Source organism: Pteropus alecto, unplaced genomic scaffold, assembly GCF_000325575.1.
Source record: "Pteropus alecto unplaced genomic scaffold, ASM32557v1 scaffold95, whole genome shotgun sequence".
NCBI classification, from domain to species: domain Eukaryota; kingdom Metazoa; phylum Chordata; class Mammalia; order Chiroptera; family Pteropodidae; genus Pteropus; species Pteropus alecto.
In genome coordinates, this window is record NW_006441071.1 from 13,326,123 (window position 1) to 13,349,413 (window position 23,291).

The 23,291-nt window shown below is 38.2% G+C and overlaps 1 protein-coding gene across 6 annotated transcripts in view; it reads left to right on the forward strand.

Annotated features, from left to right (window-relative positions):
* Nucleotides 1–23,291, forward strand: part of GLIS3 (GLIS family zinc finger 3) — a 420,354-nt gene that overhangs the window by 377,636 nt on the left and 19,427 nt on the right. For all 6 annotated transcript variants that reach the window (XM_025051464.1, XM_025051463.1, XM_025051465.1 and 3 more), the window contains one exon: nt 14,392–14,567. In XM_025051464.1, the coding sequence (XP_024907232.1) occupies nt 14,392–14,567 (176 nt within the window). The remainder of the gene's footprint in view (nt 1–14,391; nt 14,568–23,291) is intronic.

A 23,291-nucleotide genomic window follows, 5' to 3' on the forward strand; every position in this document is an offset into this window, starting at 1 on the left:
CTTCCGATCATTTGGAGAGGAGGATGACATGAAACAGCCCTGAATTATTCACTGTGTTTGCATTAGTGTCCAGCATAAAAACACTAAGAGGAAATGTGCTTACTTTCCGCTTTTGGTTTATATATCTTTGCCTCTGTTTGCCTGGGAAATCCCCCAGTAAAAACTCCAGCAGTTTTCTTAACGGAAATAAGTTTATCACACTTTGCAATTTTTAGTGGGAAACTGGCATTTTTTCCTGCTTTGTGGGCATTGATTCATAATTTACTTAGTTTTAACTTGTTAATAAAATGAGATGAGTCACTGTCAGAAGTCAGGAAAGGTCCACCACATCTATTCAGTTAGCATCAGGTTCTTTGATTCCTAAATCATCGTAAAATAAAACAAAAGCAAGTTCTGTCAGTTTGACAAGGTTCCATTTTTATTTTGAAGTCCTATCTGAATGACACATTTCAGTGATTTAAACAGTATCATACCGCATCACCTAATGTTGGTTTAAACTTATTATGGGAAGTGGTGTTTTACTACGTCATATTGAATAAGCCAGTAGTACTTTAAAACAGTGGCTTCTCATAAGAGGAACCCAGTGTCTTAGGAAATGTTAATTTATTGGGTTTCATAGTATGTGTTTTAGACCAGAGAAAAACAAGAATATTAATAGGAGTCCCTTTTCGAGATGGAAAAATACTGCAATCTCAATAATAAGTCAGCTGGATTAGTGTCATGCATCTTGTCTGCATGCCAGCTGCCTCTCTCCATACTGAAGAAGGCCACAAACATGGTGTGCTCTGTAGTACAGGTGGTAGAGCTTAAGGAGACTTGTGGATTCACCGCAGTGGAGTGACTTGTAAAGGGCTTCCTATGAGCTCCACCCTGAGCCAGAGAAGATTGAAAGTAAGGAAAGGATGTGGTCTCCTTGGGTTGTATATAGTCTAGTACAGGACTCGACAGCAGAGAATGTTAGGGACCGTTGTTTTTGAAGAAGTGGTCAAAATACCTTAATCAATTAAGGAATACCAATCCCTTGAGTCTGTATCAAGTCCTGGGAAGCCTTACTGTTTTTAATTCATATCAGATGTGAAAATTGCTAGAATTCTAGGTACTTTGATATATGTGCACTTTTTCTGTACCTTTGAGTGACCAGGTCTGGTCTTCACCAATGTCATTTTTTAATTCAGCCTTTAAAACATTATGTAGCTTTCCTGGATGCTAAGGGGTCAAAGATAGCAAGTGTTTTCTATTTAATGTCTTTGCCATTCTGTCAGGTTCTTCGGCTCTAGTAAAACCAGTCTACTCACTGACTTTGTCTCTGCATCTTCATTCAGGATCTTTCTTTACTTAAAGACTTTCCTTACTGTCATATTCTTGACTGAATATTACTCAGCCTTTGGTGCTTGGCTTAGTTCTCAACTCAGAAAGTCTTCTTGCCTCTTGCAGCTCACAAACAAGTCCTCCTGTTAACTCTCTTGGTTCTTATTATCTGTTTATTTACCATTTCCCAGATGTCACCTTGCTAACTGGATTATTAGTTCTTTGAGGGCAGGAACCTTAAGTTTCCTCGTAACCTGCAAAATGCCTTTTGTTGCACTTCATAGTGGTAGATGCTGAGGAGGGTTTGACAGAGGAAAAAGGATAAGTGAAGGGAATGCCTAGGAAACAGGAAGCCCTTGCTAATTCCCGCTGTGCAGGTGGAAGGTTCCCAGAAAGGACTGTTGCCCTAGAATAATTGGTCTAGATGGTGATCATACTCATTCTCAAAGTTCCCACCATCTTATGTAACTTGTATACAATGACACGATAAATAGTGCTCTAACACATACATACACACATACACATAATTTAGAGTCCCTTGCCATCATCCATTGCTGGGGTTCCCTACATTGCTTCCCTGTGGTCTCCAATACCATTCCCTTGTATCTGCATGTGTAGCATCTGAACAGCTCAAAACTAAACCTGCTATTTACTGTTCTTCCCTCCCCTAGACTTTCTGAGCAAACAGAGACTTAGAGTCTTCACCCACTCCCACTCAGCTTATACACACACACACACACACACACACACACCACATAATCCTCTCCTTAATCTCTTAGTATATGTGCAATAATGGCTAATAATCACAAGCATCATATAAAATATTAAGGCTTATCAAAATTTATCTCGACATTGGGTTCATTTATTGACTGAGTCATCCACTTAGCTGGTATTTGTGTACCAGGCAATATGCTGGACACTGAGGATATAGTGTTCAATAAGACTGATGGGAGTCTGGCCCTCATATAGTGTTCAGTCTAATGAAAGACAACCAGATCAACAGGCAACCATAATTTAGGATGTTATGAAGGAGTGCTACATGGGGCTGTGGAGACACATAGAATGATCACCTAACCCAAAATTGGGAAGGGAAAAATAGAAGAATGAATGTCTTCCTGAAAGCTAAAGGTCTGTAGGACCTGGCCAGGCAACATGAGTATGTACGAAAGCTCAGCGGAAAGAGAGAGCAGGGATGGAGCTTCGGGTGTAAATGTGGGAGGAACCTCATGAACTGCATTAAGGAGTTTGGACTTATCTTGGCAAGGATTTGTGTATTTGACCAATAAGTGTACCCTCATGACTCTGGCATATAGTCCAAATGCTTCCCTATCATGTTACCCACCCTGCAAGAATTCAGAATGTAATCTGCGCCCAACAGAAGAAGAAATAACAAAGAATGAACAAATGTGTTGTCTAATCCTCAAGCAGACAAGGCTGTTCTTTATATATCCTAGACTGATGAGGCAGCGCAGTGGGGTTTATATTATGTTCCTTTTTAATACAATTTAAAAAGACAGTTTTGTCCTTTGCTTGTATTTTACAAAGCTTGTATTTTACGTAGTCATGACATACCAGGGTTTTGAAGAGTCACTGACTGTCAAAAAAAAAAAAAAAAAATGACCTCCATGTTAGAGACAAAGTAACGAACATCTGAATGTTAGAGCTCTAACATCAGCAATAACTTGGCATAACTTGTCTTATTATAACAGAGAAGACTTAGATATTGTTAAGAAGTATCCACATTGCTGAGCGTCATAATTTAGTTGCAGTTTACCCAGTGAGCACTGCTCTGAGAGGCTTCCTAACATGTATGACAGATACTTTGCGCATGTATAAGAAAGATAGCAAACTTATAGGGTAACAAATAAACACTGGCTTGTCAATCTTGTTTGTTGAAATAATTGAGAAAAGCCAAGGTCGAAAAGAAACATGACTCAAACAGCCATTTTTATCAGCCTGTGTCTTCATTTCTGGTGTCTTGTCAGCCTGTATGTTGTCATCTATATCATCCTCTGTTAGAGTCTCTGAGTATGATGGTCATCTAATGCCACATGATCATAATCATTCTCTTTCCTTGGGCTGCAGCACTTTATATTCAGAAAACAAACAGTTATCCTCATTTGGAATCCCATAAAGGGATTGATTTCACGTATATTCAAGATTAAGAGAGGTGGGGTCCAAAATCCACCCCCCCAAAAAAAACACACACACACACACATACGCACACATCCTACTTGAAAATCACTGAATGTAATGAATGTTGTTCCTGTTGTCAATGCTCTCAGTAGTGGAGAAGCAGAAAATTCCAATATCCTAGTTTTGAAAATGGAGATTAGAGCTTTGGGTCTTAGATTGGAAACACTTGGGGTCCTTTTCCTATTTTGTTTCCTGTAAATCCATCAAATGTTTCTGATATTCTCAGGGCAGAATAGCCTACCAGTCTTTAAACTTCTTATATACTGATCCATCACCACAGCCTTGCTTCATCCTCTGTGGCAAGTATCAGTTGGGTTATTGGCCTTTGGAATGAACTTTCTTCTCATAGAGATATACACCTTACTAATATATGCCATGATGATTTACTCCTAGTAGTCATACATATGGGGAAATTGGTGATTTGTTACTTTCTTCTTACCCACCTAATGATTGTGAATGGTGCAACTGGAAAAAAATAAACCCTAAATTAAATACGTAAAAAGCCTAGGAGGCAACTTTGATTACTCCATTTTTCTCAAATACTCTCACATCTGATAATTCTCTATGTCCTGTTAGTTCAAATACATTTAAGCCTGGTCATCTCCACTTCTCCAACCCCAGTGCACCACCATCCCCTCCCGTCTCAACACAACGGTCCCCTGACTGGTCTTCCACATCCACTCTTGCCTACCCACAACTTTCTCGCCTCACCCCATCAAGGCGCACAACCTTAATTTCAACACAAGACCTGCTCTTTAAAATATAAATTGAATCATTGAGGATTTCCTCTTTCACCATACTTGGAATAAAGTCCAAATCCTTTTTGAAGTCTACATGATTCTCTATGGTCTGACCATTATCAAATTTATTTACCGTTGCACCTCTTACTTAATCTGCCCCAGCCACACTGGTCTTCTTACTCTTCCTGGAAAACACCAATTCATCTCACCTCACGGCCTTTGTACTTGCTGTTCCTGAAACCTGAAAGACACCTTCCCAGAATTTTCGTGACTTGTGTGTTCATTTTTGGTATCTTGCCAAATGTTATCTTTTCAGAAAGGCTCTTCTTGACCCCTCTGTCTAAAACTACCCTGCTTCAACTTCACTCTACTCCTTTTTCTTCAACGATTTAATACTCCCTGAAATTATACTGTTTTTTACTGATCTGCTTACATTGCACTAGAATGGGAGCTTCCCGAGAGCTAAGACTATGTCATACTTACGACTAACTTCTTCACAGCCCTTCCCCCTCAGTGCTTAAAGGGGGTGCACCTAAGAAATTGTGTGGAATAAATGAACATGAATGGAAGAGATGACTATGACTGTGATTCTTTTATTATTTCTGGGAAAGGTAACAGCAACTTTGAATAGATGATTGTTGTTTTTCCATTTCCACATTCTCCTTTGGGTCACTTCATAGCAAAGCAATAGATGCTGATACGTGCATACGTGTGGCACTCTACCAAAGAGCTTGACTCGTGGTTCAAATATTTGTTCACATCAGACTGTTTGCCCTGTATTTTTAATTGCAAAATGCACTGGTTTTTCATTTTAGATTAATTACAAGCACATATCACAAACCAACAATTAGAATGTCTGTAAAAGGAACTATATTTTTTAAATGCCAACAAAGTTGTTTCACCTCTGAATGCCAAATCAGCCATCTTTATTTTGTTCCCACATTCCAAACAAATCTACCTCATGCGAAGCCCAATATGATGTTTTTTTAGTCCCCTTGGATTTTCAGTCAGGAAAGTGAGTCATGACAGTAACAAGGAAGGCTTGAGGTAAAATAGAATTTCTTTTCTTGTAACCTCTACTTTAGGGCATTAGCATGAAGCAACATAGAGTTCAGACTAAGCCATTACATTATTCAAATGTGTCAGTGTGTTCTTTTCATACGCTTTCTCTGAAACAGCAAGTCATATGGAACCAGAATTCCCCAAGTGAAAGCCCACAAGCTGTTCTAGCCTGAGTCAAGACATCCACATAGTACAAAGTGCCTCATCTCTGACGTAGAAAAGGCTGTTCAAAGGGAAGCCTTTGCTTAATATTTTAACAGTGTGATCTGGAAATCAACTCTGTCTTTTCCCCTCTTGGGTAAGGACAGTTGGAAGAATTGGCTGCTAAGAAACTGTATATCTTTTTGCAAGCGAAGGACTGTGTGTTTATTAGTGGTGAGGAAACTGTTGAAGTGAGCAGAAACCAAAAGACAAAATTCTTTGGATTAGTCTTTTTGCTTCCTTTTCCTTTGGTTGTTTTTCCATTTAGTTGCAAGGAGAAAAACTTCTCTGTTCTAATCGTATTCCTCAGAGTAAATGATTGGAGTCATCGTCTTGAATAAGATGTTCTTTCCTCAGAAACAGAAATGGTGATCTCTGGGCAAGTATAATATCCAGTTGGACATCTGCACCAATTGGGTAAAGGTACCAACTACCTGGACACAAGAATTGGCACCGAGTTGAGAGCCAAATATTTGGAACCAGTGGTCTGTTCAACAGTAGTTAGTTCTTCAGCAGCAATGACTGATATTTTTTAAATATTTAACTTTGCATAGTACTGGATGAGGTGCTAGAGATACAGAATGGTAGTAAATATGACTATTTGATGCTCTTTCCATCTATAAGAGCCAAGAGTCCTTCCCTAATTGTGAATTTTTAAATATATGCTATTTCCTCCAATTCATTTCTCTAGCCAAATACTAGCACATGTTATTACTGACAAAACCACCACCCAACTAGTTTCTTTTCAAACTTATGGATTATATTGACTTTTGAGGTCTCATTTGGCAGTGGCTTTCAAAGGCACCTGGCCACACTTGGCAGGAATACTGCATTGAAGTTAGTTCTAAAGGTTGTTCTGATGTCACGAAACTGGTGTTTGCAGTTTGGGATCATGAGAAAGGCATGCAAGAGACCATTTTTTTCTCTACCTATGCCTTCCTTTCTCATGTATAAACAAAAACAACATTTCTTTTCCCCTATTTCTCATTTGGCATTCTCATAACACTCTCTTCTGATTTTTTTTTTTAATCTAATGCATTATATTGTGAAGCTAACTGAACTCTATGCCTAACACCATGCCAAACAAGAGAGTCTTCTCTTTACCATAGGGCCATGAGTTAACAATCTCCTTGCTCAGACCTACTCAGAACTGCCGGAGGGATGACATCATTGCAGAATTTTTTTAATAGCATAATTTTTAACATTATATGTCTAAGAACACTCTGGATAAATTTTCCTCTGTTTGGTGCTTTTTTGTAAAGAGGACTTGGCAGAATCAGACTTTTCTTTCCTCTCTGCCCATCACGTAAATATCCCAAAAAATACTTCTAGCTTTGGTTAAATGTGTCCCGAATAGTTCAGTTCTTTAATATATCTTGAATGTCCTCTCCTCCTCCCATTTTATTTCCCTAGAGGTGGGGTGAAGGGGGTATATTGTGATGCCCTGGGCCCTATTTCAGTACTTACTAGAAAAAATACACTTTTTTGCCTTGGTCATTATTACTTTGTTTTTTTGACTTAAAACTGACGCCCTATACCCAAGTGGCAAAACATTTCCTCAAAACACTCCTTTCTATTTCTCACAAACATTCATTATAACATTCCAGTGAGTCTTTAGAAAGCTTTGGTGATCATTTTACCTACAGCTAGCTTCAGAGCCCTCAACGTGTCGTGCTCTGTGGAGGTTTGGACAGTTATTTTTGGATCTTGGTCTTGTCCAAAGTGATAAATTATTTGCAGTTAATATTGACCCAGCCACTTGTAAGGAGAAAGAAACACTAAGCCTGTCCAGAAGATGTATCCCGTTCTTTGACTAGTTTGGAACTGATTCTTCAGATGGACATATACAGCTTTTGGCCTGCTTTGGTCCTGCCCAGATGGACAGTGTTGCAATTACCCACACTTCCCAGCGGCTGTTTCTTCATTTCTGAAAGCTGGTCTTGATTGTCTCAGAAGCAGAATTCAATTTGCAGTTACCCCAGTAACGTGCTGTGATTCATTCGGGGACAAATCTGGATTGAACTGAGTCCAACTGTCTCTTTTGTGAGACAGAAGGGAAGTATAAGTAGATACTATAGTCACCCAGATGAGTCAGCCAGGAATTCATGAAGTGATTCATAAATCGTTATAAAGACCACTAAAGTCTACTAAAATGGAGTGCTGTCTGGCTATACAAAGTGGGGTATTATCATTGGAGGGTTTTTTTAGTTGTTAAATCAGATGTGAAATCCTTAAAACTGTGCTTTTCTTATTAGGTTTTGAAAAAGATTCCTTTCTGCCCCCCGCGCCCCCCCCCCCCCCGCCGCTGCCTTCTGCAGTTGGCCAACTGCTAAAGCCATTTTTCATTGATTAGTTTTCGCAGATGAATTTAAAAACTACCGCAGATGATACCCCATAATTCTTTCGGGGAACAAAAAATACCTCTTCAAATCTACCATAGACCAGTTTGTATCCATTATTTCTACTCCCTGGCAACAAATCAATATTATTCATGTGAATACAGTGAAGCAAGCTGTTCTGATGTATTCTTCCTTCTCTGGGAGGTCTCTAACCCCCATGGAAGTGGGGAGTCGCTATCTGAAGTTCATATCAATCAACATTTAATCTATGGGTCATGTAAACTCTTTTTTTTTTTTCTCAAAATGTTTACTCCCAAAGTAGTGCTAAACACACAGCCCCACATTGCTTGCTAGAACTGCTTACTTACACAGCACAAATGAAGAAAAGTCAGACATATTTATAACATGTGCTTGACTTGCAACACAGTCTTTTAGTAAATTTTGTTTGAAGAAATAAATCAGTAGTTGACATAGAAATACTTTGGAGTTATAGACATGGAAAAGAGCAGTATCTGAAAGGAATTATCCAGTTGGAAAGACTAAAATTATAAGGCCAGCATGAAGAACCCAGCGTTCAGAATTGAGGAGGTTCACCAAAGCAAATTGAGAAACCTGACTCCATTGTCACGTTTCTTAAAGGCAGTAGGTTTCTGATACATCCTCATTAGCCGGTGGTAAGGATCAAAATCTCAGATGCCCACAGAAGTCCTCTTCCATCATCCCTCACCCCACCCCTCAGCCTTGCTTCACATCTCCACTAGAAAGTGTCTTATCTTATTAGGATGAAGTAGCACCTGGAGAACTAGCTGTGGGACTAGGCAAATCATTTCATATCTCTGTACCTACTTTATTCTATCCAAATAAGGCAGTAATATAGTGCCTTTCAGCTCGATATGATTGTATGAACTTATGAATTCAGGATACTTCTTTGTGAAACCCAGTACTAAGAAATGAAACTCTTAACAAGACCACTGATCCTAGAACTAGCTGATCCTAGAACTAGAAAATTAACCAGATGAGTAAATGCCTCATTTTGAGCCTTATTTCAATATCTGAATATTTAAAGGAGAAAATCCTATTTTTTATTTTATTTCAAGAACTTTTTAATTTTTTTTGTTTTAAGAACTCCATAGATACAGAGAACAAACAGATGGGAGGGGTGTTGGAGAGCTGGGGAAAAAAGATGAGGGGATTAAGAAGTACAAATTGGTAGTTACAGAATAGTCACAGGGATGTAAACTACAGCATAGGGAATATAGTCAATAGTATTGTAATAACCATGTTTGGTGCCAAGTGAGTACTAGATTTATAGGGAAGATCAATTTGTAAGTCATATAAATGTCTAACCACCATGTTGTACACCTGAAACTAATATAAATAATGTCGAATGTCAACTGCAATTGAAAAAATTTTTAAAAGATATACAGGAGTACTAGCATATGCACAAAATATAATTTCTGCAGCACATCATACAAAAAGGGGTATGTATGTGTGTGTAGATGTGTTAAAAAGAAAAAGAGAACTCCATGAATCTAACGCAGTGCTTGAACCACAATCTTACGTAGTTCTCAAGCACTGGGTACCTGTTAATGTCAAGGATACCTTAAATTTATATTCTCTTGAGAGAAGTCATTCCATAGCCATGTATTAATTATCTAAAAGGTGTCAGACATTCATTGTCTAAAGTGATTTGATATCTCTGACTTCTCAATTTAAATTTGTTCATAATCTGCCACCATCCCTAATCTTCCATTCTTAATTTTTCTTCATAATACTCATTTCCTCTAGCCCAATACATAGCTTGCTTACTTAAATTTGTTCAATGCCTGCCTCCCCTCACTAAAATATAAGTTCCACAAAGACAAGGATATGTGTCATGTGTTGCTTTATCCTTAGTGCTTAAAAGAGTGCCACACACTTAATCAGTGCTCAATAAATAGCTCTTGAATAAATAAAATATTATCTCAGACTTTATGGTCCCCAGTTAGAGTCAAGATTATCTTTATTTTACACTTGAAACTGAGGCTAGGAGAAGTCAGGTAATTTGTTCAAGATTACCCAGCTAGTAAGGGACAGTGCCAGAATTCAAGCCCAGGACTTCTAATACATCTGTTTCCAACTACATTCATCTGCTTCTGCCATTTGCAGTTTTTCTGCATATGATCCTCACCAGTTCTACATGTCTTGATTGGGACTTATTGTTCTATGAGGCAATCTAAGATTGAGTACTGCATTTGCAGGAAAGATAACCTCTGTGCTTCAGCCTACCTCACTGCAAGATTGGGAAGCTTAGAGGGTAGGAGTAGGCCACAGAAGGGAAGGAGCATAACCAAGTAAATACTCCCAAATATCAGACATTTTCTAAGATGTGTATAGATAAATATTTGCAGAAACCTTTTTAAGTTTTTGTTTTGTTTTGCAGAAGATCTTTTATGATCCCTTTAAAGCCTGTTTCCTTCATCCCCCTCCCCTCCTTTTTCTTGGCAAGCCATTGAACCATGGCTCATGCTAAGGTTATATAAACTCCACAAAATGAGTAGAAGTGGTTGACTCAATTCTCTGATTTACTTTTGTGTGATCTGTTTCTGGTCAGCAGTGATTTTTTTTTAAATTCTAGTCTGTCGTGTGCATATTTACATAACAATCTTCTATTGTTTCACAAAAGTATAAAAAGCCAGAGAAGAGACTGGTAAGCTATGTTGAATGAAATCTGTGAAATGTCAACTGCAGATCAGCAGCTGGGGGACAGAATTGGGCCTACAAAAATTTCAGATGGTCTCTCTTATGGCTTTTGGACACTGCTATAACTCAGAATGAATTAGAGTGATGTTATCTCATCCTGATGGAGTAGGGGAATGAGATATTTCATAGAAAAAAAATGTAAATCATTTCAATTTATAGTCAGCTTCAAAACTGTTTATTTTAGCATCGAAATTTTAAATTTACCTTCTTTGAATTAAAAATAGTCTCTCTGTTTTGGGCAGAATATTCAGACCATATTCATTTTGGTATGTGTCTGCATGTTAAAAAACAAAGTTGGAAAATAGTTGAAGACACTAAGATAATGGGATTCATTCTACCTTCAATAACAATAAGAACATTTTGTGTTTTAGTGAGCTTCTGTTAAGTACGCATGTTTTGTTTTGTTTTTCTTCTGGAGTAAATGCACTCAAACTGCTCAAAAGGGATCAACAATCTTGATCCCTTTTGAGTTTTGAAATAACGTTTCTGACATCTCTCTTGCTATGAGCTCTTAGTGATTATTTTGGATGCTCCTAGGGCCTTGCCTCTAACAGTTGGACTTTTTTCACCTTCTCTACTCCTCTCCTGCCTTTGTACCCCTGCCTTTAATTTACTATTTCTACTCTACTCTGAGCTAGTTAATAGGTAACCAAGTTTATAAAAATTAAATTTAAATCAATAAAGGGATTGTGAGAGATTTTTCAATAAAATACTATGTAGTGCGTTTAGGCTGTAATGAAATTGATTCTGTGTACTGTACTTGAAAATCAGTTACATTTATATACTCAGTACTTATGCAGGATTTTTTTAGTGCCAAATTCTTATTTATTTCCTTCTTCCTGACAATTGTCTGGATAATTGAGATCATGTCTTATCACTTTTCATCTTTTCTCTATACATGTAAAAGTTAAAATTTTTGTACCAATTCTTTCCTTTCCAGGTCAAAGACTACCTTTGGTATACATTTATTTACTTAGAACACTTAGAAAAGTTTGTATTTAAATTTTTATTAATAATTTACATGGAATGACATACTATATTTTGAAATTATATTAACTTTATACTATATAATCTTATTTCTTTGAATAACATGGAGAAGTGTTCAGTCTGCATTAACAAAAAGCAAAATATGAAGTTAGGTGAAGGCTCAACAGGTATTGTTTTATGCCTCCTGGGTCTCTGAGGTAAGCAGTGCTAAAACCTTGGCGTGTATACTACCACATTTATTTTCTTTCCTCATCTTTATTATTATATATTAAGTACTATGTGGTAACCAAGAGAGTATAGAGTATGGTCAGAGTTTGGAACTTGTGTGAATGAATATGATAATAATGATTTATAATTAGGATATAATTATATGCTCTCCCCAGATAAATATATAGATCTATAATATATATGTAGATATATAATCTACATATAGATACAAAGTCTATTATACAGAATTTACATTCTAGATGACTCATAAAATGCTCAAATGAATTCTGATGTTTTAGTTGGTTGAATACTCCCTTTTTTATAGATGGTAATCATAATTCTCCCTATTGGCACATCATCCCAAATTATAAAAATATAAGGTTTCATATTGCTGACAGTTTTTGCCCCCTTCCCCTTCCTCATCCACCTTTTCTGCTCTGTTAATCAAATCTTTGTTTATGAGTGAGACTTAGTGTGCTGTGGGGGTGGAAAATTGTGAAAAAAAATTGTTTTCCATCAAGCCCATGATATTGGGGTAATACTTCTAAATACTGAAGCTTGACTGATTCACACATTTCTATGCTGTCAGTCTTCACAGAAAGGAAAGGTGGCAGAAGTACCAGAAGAAAAGACCAGAAAACCATGCATTTGTTATTCCCAAATGAAGAAATAAAATTAGGAAGCCAGTCAAAGTTTCTTGCTGCTTCGCCCAAAAAACAAATTGAGATGACAAAAATGGCCGTTTAGTAGTGACATAGATTGCAATTCAAATGCCACCGCCCCCCACCACCCAAGGGGTCTCTTGCCCAACAGGATTCCAGTGTCGTGTGGACCTGTGGACTCCTTCTAGCCCTAAAGTCTGTGATTCCACAGTTCCTCACCCCTACCCCATAACCTCAGAATGGCTTTTGAGACACATTAAGGATGTGTTCCCCAAGATATTAGCCTCCACATGAAGAATCCTGGCATATGAGTTTTTACTAGATGTTCTCAGGTCAGTGTCAGTATTCTTCTCCTGTGTTTTCTTTCAAGGCCATTCAGCAAGTATTTTTAGGCTAATTCCAATTAAGATGATGTGCTTAGAAAATATATATTTACCTGCACAGGACATTCACTATTCTCTTTCATCAGAGAGATATAAATTATCGATTAAGCAGGCATCCTAAGCCAGCTAGTTTGTTTAAGTGTCCACTGGCTTCTCTTCTCTAGAGGTTAACTATTCCAAATCCTCCCCTCTTGGTTTCTGTATCACCTTCTTACATAGCTTCTTCATACCTCCACAAGGAGAATGCAAGAAGAACGTGGATTTCATCCCGTGGTTTCTCACAGCTGCAGTACAGGTGTGGAAGCATTGCCTTATTAAGTATCTGGCTTAGAACATTACGAATTACTTTATAAACTTGACTGCTTCATTCTCCTTTTTATCATCTACAGTCCTACACAAAAGCCTAGCAAAGTGATTTGTTCGTGTGAAATAAGTGGTGTACACAGATGGCAGACTCTACACATTAGTGTAAAACAAAGCCTGTCTTTCAATAGCCGATTGAAAGTTTTAAACTTATTGGGCCTTTTCGGGAAGATTAAACAATTCATTGCTAAGATAGTTTTCCCAAATATTATTTTGCTGCTTCGTTTCACTACATTTACAGATTCCCTGCTCCTTTCTATATCACACTTATCTTATGCCAGCCCCTTGCGAAACTGGCAAATTGAGTACCGTTTTGATAGTCTATGGACATTACTAAACTTTAACATTGTTCTCACACGTATACCTTCTCTTCAATGTTAAAATGTATATACTGTTCTTTTACATCTAGTCAGTCACATCCTATCAGTTCTCCCTTACAATTAGAAGATCAATGGACAGTTATCCGTTTTACATCTCAGGTTAATTAATGATATCACCTTATTTAAACACCCATATGTCCCCACCTCAGAACCTACCAGTAGTCTTATTGTTATTGGCACATGTGACTGCAAAAGATGTCCCACATAGCGTTCTTGTTACACCCTGGGCAGTGTTCTTTGCCAAGCACAGAACCCCCACAGATTTCTTGGGTTCTGGATTTCAAGCCACACTTGACCTTTGAGGTTTAAGCTAATTTATTCTTAGCAAAAGAAAATGTATTGTTTAAAAAGAATAGGATTAGAGAGGCTTATAATAAAGACATGTAACACTTCTTGGACCTCTGATATGTCTTACAGAACAAAATGTTTATGAGCTAAGTGTAAATGAATCAGAAACATACGGATCAAATTTCCCCTAAAATGCAAACGGATTTAAAAATTAGCAGAAAAACGGTCTGACAAAAGATGTGCTTTTAATTTCACCAAACCCAGAGTATTTGAAATGCATTTTAAGAAGCTTGACAAACCCAAAGAGTGACTAGATTTTTCCCTTTGTTGTTCTCTTTTATTCCCTCCATATCTCCATTGATAAGTCAGTAGTTAAAAATGGAAGACAAAAGTCTTAAAGATTTTTTTTAAAAAGGCTTTTAGTCGTGCTGTTATATAGTCAGAATGGGAAATTAGAATTTGGCTTTGAACAGTGTCTTTGCTCCTGTGATTTTTACAGTCCCTCATGTTTCCTTTTAAAATTATTTTCTCAGGTTTGCACCTTCAGCTCCATCTCCTCACCACATCAGCCCCCGGAGAGTTCCAGCTCCTTCTTCGATAATGCAGAGAACACAGCCTCCCCATACACAGCAGCCCTCAGGATCACACCTGAAGTCTTATCAGCAAGAAACAAACTCTTCTTTTCAACCAAATGGCATCCATGTCCATGGTAAGTGAGGAGCTGTCAGTCTCTTGAGTTTTGAAAAGTGATGTTTTGCTGTTGTTTTTAATCAAGTGTCTTAGTTACCAGTTGTGGATTTCAAATGCTCTGTTATACACCAGACTTCCCTCTAAAATTTCACAATCAGCATGAAATCTTATAGTATTTTCCTGGCTTTGGCCCTAAGATTGTATGATTTATGACACCTTAAAGTGGTCAGCCCAAGGTGATAATCTATTCATTAACCCGGCGCTTTAACACCTCATGGATAGGCCTTAATAACAGCATCTTGTTTTCTAAACAATAAACATTTTGTAGAAGGGAACAACAGGAGTCCTTTCCCCCATACACACCTCTCCTCTTACAGGTCTCTGCCCCATTCCCATATGCCCAGATCCTTTCTGTCCTTCAGGACCTAGATGAAATGACACCTCCTCTCTGAAGCCTTTACTGATCTCTTAGCTGGACTTAATCTCTGTGGCTCTAAATTCTGATTACATATCCCCTGCAACCTCCTGTTAGTATTTATGCTCTCTCTACCATATAATTTACTTCTCTGTGAATAAAAATTGTCTTCACTATTAATGTGTAAACCTCCTCTGAGGTCAGAATTTTCTGGCCCATTGTCATTTCTCTTAGAGATCTTAGCATTGTTCTTCACATGTTGCAAAGTCACATAGTTACTTTATGGAGGAATGGGAAGAAAGGAAGGAAGGAAAGTAAGAGAAATCATGATGGTTTTCAAAATGTGCAGCTCTTATGTTTAACTGAGAACATGTATGGAGAACTAAGTCTGGCTTAGTTTCTTTTCTTTATTTGGACCCATTTTGCTGACTCAGATTCTTCTCCATCTACCTCTTAGTGATGCCTGAATTTGCTTCATATGAGTTGTTGCTTGAAATTATGGGTGATGTCTCTAAGCAAATCTAAATCAATATTTAGATTGAGTGTGCTTAAGTGTTAATGGTTTCCCAAGGTGGCAGAATCAAGCAACACTATGGAGCTAGACTTGGATATTAACGGCAATGTAAGGGCCTGGACAGCTAAAGAAGAGATAATGTGGAGACAGTGGGCAGTTGAAGTAAGGGAATGACCTTCAAAAGCCGAGGGTCACTGCCTCTGGCTCAAAGTTTCATCCACCTCTTCTTTGTAGTCACACGGATCCCCTATTCAACAAAATTTGGGCTTTCACCATTCTTTGGACCTATGGTAATTTTTACCTTCTTCTGGTAAATTTCTTCTGAAGCTTTAGTTATTTATTTAACCAAGGAATATTTTTGCTTACCTCTGTGTGCAAAACAATGTATGTGTGAGGGGCAAACAGAGCATTCTCCCTTCCAAGGGGGGTTTCTCACCCCAGATGAGGAGCTTGTCTCAGTCCCACGTGCTGTGAAGCCATCCTTACCTGCAGGCAAGAGGTGGACAGCGTGAATATGGGCTTTGTAGAATACAGAATATAGGTCATTTATCCTAAGATGCATCACATGATTTTTACCTTCACTTTAACATCACTGAAATCTGAACATATCTCAGTTAGTGGCATTATATAATTGGCAATGATTTTTTTCTTTCGGGTGCTATATAGAATAATGGAGCATTTCACAGTCAATGGTGTCACAGTTCCAATAAAATGCAGTGTAACACTCTTTGATTACAACTGTGAAACACATTTTAAAAATTCAAAAATTAACCTATGTATGGGAAAAAATTGGAAAGAAATCCACCAAAACATTAACTTTTTTTTTTTCATCACAGTAGTAGGATAATAGGGGATTTTTTTCCTTCTTTTTTTTTTTCTTTTTTTTTTTTCTGCTTTCCAAAGAAATTTTAAAAGAGATTTTGGGATCAGACCTATTCGAATTTAAATATCAGTGTGCTCAACTGTGTGACTCTGGACAAATTATTGAGCCTCAGTTCACTTTCATTAGATGAAGAGAGTCTTATCTACCATCTCCTATCAGTTGTTATAAGAATTTGACAGGAAAAGCACCTGGTACAGAGTAGGCACTTAATTAATTTAACGTTCTACTTCTACTCTCTTCCTTTTCTTTATTAGACTCTTTGAAGATAGGGATAATGTTTGTAGTCCTGGGACAAACATAATATTTGGTGCAAAGTAGGCATTTAGTAAATATTACTGAATAATTGATTGACTCAAATGAATAATGAAATAAGACACAGAAAATGGAATCTACCTTATTATTTTGCCCTACAGCTTGACAAAAGACTCTTCTCCCACACGTCTCTTTTTTCATTAAAAAATAAATACCTTGTCAACTTGAATGTTTTTTAATTTTCACTTTTTCATTGTTAAAAATTCCTGGGGCCAATGAGAAACTGCTCACAGAGCCCTAAAAAATAAATACATATGACAAGCCTTTCTGGAAGAGATCAGGATATAGTTACGCGAATTGGGAAATCATGACTTTCTCCCAGAAGATGGGCAAGTGGCTGCTGGGATGAGCTTGCAAAGAGAAGGTCTTGCATTAGCTTCTAGGCCACTGCTAGGAATTAAGGGGAAGGGATCCAGATGCAGCCTTACTTCCTCCTCCAAGCAGTTTTCTGAAAATGTTTTTCTGGAACTTTCTAGGCACAAGCATTTCTCATCGACTACTCCTTAGGATAAAGACCAAATTGATCTAATATTTTTCAAGTGAGTGATACAATGCTAGAAATGAGAGGAGCAGAGACCTTCTGAATGAGTTAAATTTATTGACCATGCCTTTCAAATTTGTTTGGAATAGTTTGCTGAATGGCATTATACAGCATCTTGGTAACAGGCAACTTTATCCACAAATAAAACTAGATTTTTAAAGCCCCAAGCAGTGTCAGGGTTGCTTTATGATAGCTACAGTGAGTGTTTATTCTCTTTTAAGAAGTGCATGGCTTTAATGCGCATCATCACCTCCATCTTTCCTATATTCCTTACAGTAGGTAGAGGTCAGAGAAAAATGTCATCACTGTATTTTTAGAGATAGGAACTGAGACATTGAAGAATATAAAATGTATAGGCATTGCTGCCTTGGCAAAATACACAGGCATGTTGAACAAAAGGTCCACGTTTCAGGCCATATTCTTAATGTACTTGTTTCTAAGTCAAAGAAACAAAATACATATGTATTTATGTATTTCCATGGAGAAATATACTTGTATGTAGGTGCCGTTGCATTACATAGAGCTGTGAAAGGGGAGAACTTAGAGGGGCTTTGGTCTTCCAAGTGAAGAAGAAAATGAGGTTAATTGCGTTTTCTTCATGCCAGATTAATTGATATAGAGCTTAGATGTTGTATGCTTAATGCATATTTTTATTGAGAGTTGTTTTATAAAAGGCATACTTTGAAAAGATTAACAGCACTGCTTTTTCAAGTTCTCTCACCTAGCGAATGACCCAGGACCAGGGCACACTTCCGTTGATTCTGCATCCTCTTTATCCGAATGTTCGTATTGCTTTCCTTAGTGAGGTAGATAAGGTGTCGTTTCTTTTAATGTTTGAACGTTGATAGCATTTACGGATCTCTGTTTGGGTGGTATCTCCAAGGCAACATTTTAGTCTTTTATTTTAGATGTAAACATTAGGACAACTCTTTCCAATCATGTAAGCTTGTTCTTTGGCCTTTTTTTTCTCCCTAGGACCATTCTCTTGCCCAGGCAAGCTTCAGAATTTTGCTTGGATTAGTTGCCCGAGAGTTGATATTTGTAGATTTTGTTATGGTGCTAATGGGTAATTTCTTTTTAAATGCCCTATTCACTCCAGGCTGAGAAAATGCCATGGGAATTCCTAGAACAGCATTTTCCCAACCTTCCTGCTTCTGGACTCATCAAGGAGAGGCCAGTTCAGTTCAGTGAGTGTTTATTGTCACCCACTATGTGCCAGGCAAACAGGAATGTCATTTAATTAGTGTACTGTGATACGTGCAATAACAGAAGGTGTCAGAAGCACCCAGTCTTTTCAGAGAAATGTCAGAGAAGGGTTCCTAAAGGTGACTCTTGAGTAGGGTTTTGAAGATAAAGTTTTTATTGGGTAGGCCAAGTGGAAGATGCTTCCAGACAGGTGGAAGCAAAGTGCACAGGCAAGAACACGAGTGATAACATTGCATGTGCCTAAAGAGAAGAGCCAAAGGCAGTTTGTGTATAGCTGGGATATACAGGTTAAGCTGTGGAGCAGAGGAGACTGGGGAACCAGCAAGGCCAGCTCATAAAGGGATTTGGGGCCATGCTCAGTGTAATGCTACCGAATGAAGAAGCCAGCCTTGTATTTTAGGAAAGTCAGCAAGGACGTTGTGTAGAGAATAAAATGGGAGATGTGGGAACATTATTATATCCTAACTGCTGGGATGGACTGCATGTATAGAACACCCAAACAACAGTGACTGAAATAAAAAGTCCAGCTCACTCAGATGCAACTGGGAAATAGGGTCATGATGTCAGAATAATTTGGAACTGTGTTTATTCACACACAATCTTTCCTAGGTTAGGCAACCTGGAATAGTAAGAGATAAAAATGAAAAAGCCCACAGCCTAGCTACTGCACAGACAGGAGCCCTTTCAGTTCTCTTTCAATAAAATTTGAAATGAGCACAACTCCAGGGGCTCCCTCCCCAGAGAGGTGCACACCTGGCCTTGAAGGCCCTCAGCTAATGGCAGATCACAATCCTTCCTGTGTGCTGGTTTTATCACCTGTTGTCCCAGTTCCTGCAAGCCAACATTTCCAGTCGACATTTTTGTGCATTTTTAATAACCACTGAGGAGCCTCTAGCCACGTGGAACTGGCCGCCCAAATTCCCTCTTGATTATTTTGTCACTGCTGAAGTTAGAAGGTTTTAAAGATTTTGAGTGGTCTATCCCAATCCTAGTTTTCCAAAAGAGCCTGTTATTTCTAACATAGATTTTTACAGAGCACAAGACTTTTCAGGAATTGTTCATCATGTGATAGCAGCATTACCAGCATATGGATTTACTCTTCTCACATAATAAGATGCCTAACAATAAACAGTGTGGCACGAAGGAGCAGCACCACTGAGCCAATGGCGTGCCAACCTCCTTCCTGCTTTCTGCTTTGCATCTTTAATGGTGGCTTCCATCTTTCTGTTCACAGTATGGATGCTGATATTCTACATATCTTGCCCCAGTGTCAGGCAGAGGAGAGGGAGAAGAGCGAAGGACAGGTGTACCCCAAGCTCAGTCATATGGCTACCCTCATATACACGGAAGTCTGGAAGGACAGATATTTTAGTGCATTGCCATGCTTAACAAAGTTGAGGTTCTATTAATAATGTTTGTTGGATAGGCACACTGCAAGGTCTGCTGAATGTTCTCTGGGATGGTTTTCTAATCTGTAAAATGAAACTATCTCAGGTTCATTCACACTGCCTCTTAGAAATCAATGGGAGAACCTAGAGGCCTCTTTCTGAGGATTCTGCCCCATTTTAAGCCCCTCTGCATTAATCTCTTTTTATACTTTCCACTGCTTGCTCTTGTTTTCACTCCTCTGGACTTGCCAGCTGCGCACACAAAGATTTCTATCATCATGGTCCAGTCATTAGATTTCATTAGGAAAACACCACGAAGCTGCCTATCAAGCCTGGGCTATTTGATACCAAGGCAGCAGCAGTGGGAAGTGAGAGCCTTCTCTGTTGGTGCTGGCTCCGGTGGTCCATAAGCCGTCTTTCTCATGAGTTAAAGCATGCCCTGCCTGTAGGCCCCAGAGGAGCAAGCCCGTCAGCTCCCAGACAATGGCGGCATTTTCCCATCTCAGTGTGGAGCGGTACGCTTGTCAGCCCGGCTCAAACTGACTGCATCTGGAAACAAAAGGTGTCCAGCCACCAACAGGCCTCTAAGAACAAAACATGTTGTAAATGGTTTGTCCTACCAAACCGCCAAACCACCTTTCAAGCTGAAGAAACCTCAGAGCGTTGATATTTAAATGGAATGGGGTGGCAGGTACGAGTTTAACTTCTTCCTCTGTTGTTGGCTGTTTACTTAACAGTGATTGTGCAATGGTACTTTCCAGAAAGAGTCCTATGGGTCATAGCCACAATTGATCTCATTTCTGGGAGTTTATAGTGTTAAATGTTGAAAGGTTATTTTTTAAAGGAAAATTGTTAAAACAATAAACATACTCCCCCCATCACAGGAAATTTAGTCACATATGCATATGTGGGGTTGTGAAATAATGAAGTAGTAAGTCTAGAAACTGTATTTCTTAGAACTTAAGCATGTGTCACAACTTCCCCTTGAAATCTCAGGAAGACCAATGAGATTGATTGTAAATCAACAGAGTCATAGTCTTCACTGAGAAAGTTGTGACATATTCACAAAAGGAATGAGCCAATGAGTGTACTTCATGTTATTCTGGTGTTATCATCATCAGTCATAATCAGGAATAATTTTTGGTATCAGCCATAATGTTAGTGTGTGTGTGTGTGTGTGTGTGTGTGTGTGTGTGTGTTTGTGGTGTGTAGTACTAGGGATTGATGATTAGATCCAGAGAAATTCTTAATTACTTTTATATACTTAATTACTACAAAATTACCAGAAGAGCAGTTTCCATAACCCATACTGGATAAAATTCTGACAGTATGCTACTAAACAAAAGTTAAATTTAGGCGTGAGGGTTGCGGCCAGCATTTCAGCATGTTGAGTTTTGTGGGAGGAGTGTAAGATAGTCATCTTAATCAGAAAAGCTGTTTGAATGATTGATTATAGAAATGACGGAAATGCGAATAATCTACGTGTGGTTAAGCATCTGCACACGTGCACGTGTACACACACACACACAGATTAAACTCATTTATCAATAAGAAAGTTAAGATGACTAAATCAACTAACCATAACTGAATTATAAGTTTCCTCAGGATGGGAGCAGGACCCTCCCATACGCTTTGTATGTAGTAAGTGCTTACTAATATTTATTGAATAAATATGAATGAATAGAAAGGAAGGGAGGAGGAAGGGAGGGATTTTTGCTCATGGCTTCTTAGACTGATTGGTGGAGGCAGCCCTAGGCAAAATTGTGACTTAGAGTCAAATTTTTATAGCTTCTCTTTTTTTCCGGGCACTTCCTCCTAGTTCCCTGTCCTTCTTTTTAGATATCCAGTCCTCACCAACTACCTGAGACTTATCTCTAGAGGAAATAGGATGATCTAATGATTTACTTATACATTAAAGTAAATTTAATATAGTACCCTTTCTCATGAGTATTGGCATTTTAAAAAAGGATACTTGAGACACGTCTGGTGCTAAATGTATATTAGTGAAATTCTGAGTAGTGGTAGCTCTGTGGAAGAGGTATTGTGAGGCATTCCCTTATTTCTGAAAGTACTTTTAAGTTTTCAAAGCATTTACAGCCACTAGCTTACATACTCTTAAACTGGTCATGTTTTCTCAGAAGAGAATATTACCGGAAGAGGAAATTACGACTTGCCTAAAATGATATAGGAAGAAAAACAGTGAGCTGTGAAAAAAGTAAAGAAAAAGACTTTGGAGTCAGAGACAGATATACCCAAAATCTAATGAACAAGCCATGTAATGTCCTGAATCTGAGGGACCTAGTGGTACTTCTCTTTCAGAATTGATATAAGAATGAGAAAAAATGCCTAGCCCACAGTAGATGCTCAGTTCACTAGAGCTATTATTTTTGTCGTTGCTGTTTTTCTACTGTGTACCAGATACTATATGTTCTAGATATATCCACGTAAGTTATTTAATCCTCGCAGTAACATTAATGAAAATATTAATAAACCCTAGCCTTGCAGGTGAGACTGAGAGATTATACACCTTGCCCCAAGTCACAAACCTAGTGAGTATTAGAGCTGGTTTTATAAACACAGCCTGACCCCAAAGCCCCCACTCATTCTCCTTCATGATTGTGCCTGTAGATACAGTACTGTGGAATTTTATAGTCACTTGGGAATCATTTTTGTGTGATGGTTACGTGTGAAACCATTACAAATGGGATTTCTCGCAGGGTTAAAATTCTGCTAGTAATATAAGTACTATGATTCGTGATTTCCCACCAACCACTTGATCTTGCGTCTTGGCACACAGATTGATGATTTTTGCCTTTTTTTTTTTTTTCTGTGTCAGGCAGTGTGATGAATGCTTACCATGGAATTTATCACTAATCCTCATAACAGCACCATAAAGAAAGCATTACTTACTCCCATTTACTGATGAGGAATCTGAATCACTAAAACATTAAGTAGCTTGCCCGAGATTTCTTCATCTTCAAACAGCGAAGCTAGAAACTAAACCAAGGACACAAAAGAGTCTGTGCTCTTAAGCAGTGGATATGCTGCCACTGTCACTTTAGGGAAGGGAGTGCCCACTCTCGAATTGCCTCCAGTGGGGTTACCCTACTGTGTGTGTGTGTGCGCGCACGCGTGCACGTGCTCGCACACGTGTACATGCATCCTCTAATGTGCCATGTTTGCTCAAGCACATGTGTGCTGGAGGGAACTGTTTGTAAGTGTGATTACTAAATTTACAATTCAGGATTCCTGGGTTCTTAACACAGTCTTTATGTACAGTTTTAAAATTCTCTTTGACTTTTTAAATTAAAACAGAAAAATTTTACCTAGAATTTTTTTAAAAGTGCTTAAGGTACTTAAATAAAAAAAAAGTTTAAATTGCTTCCCAGCTTTATGCTTACTCAGTTCCACTACCCAAAGGTAATAGCTATTAAGATTGGTGAGTATTCTTTTAGACCTTTTTAAATCCTTATAGAAATGAAAT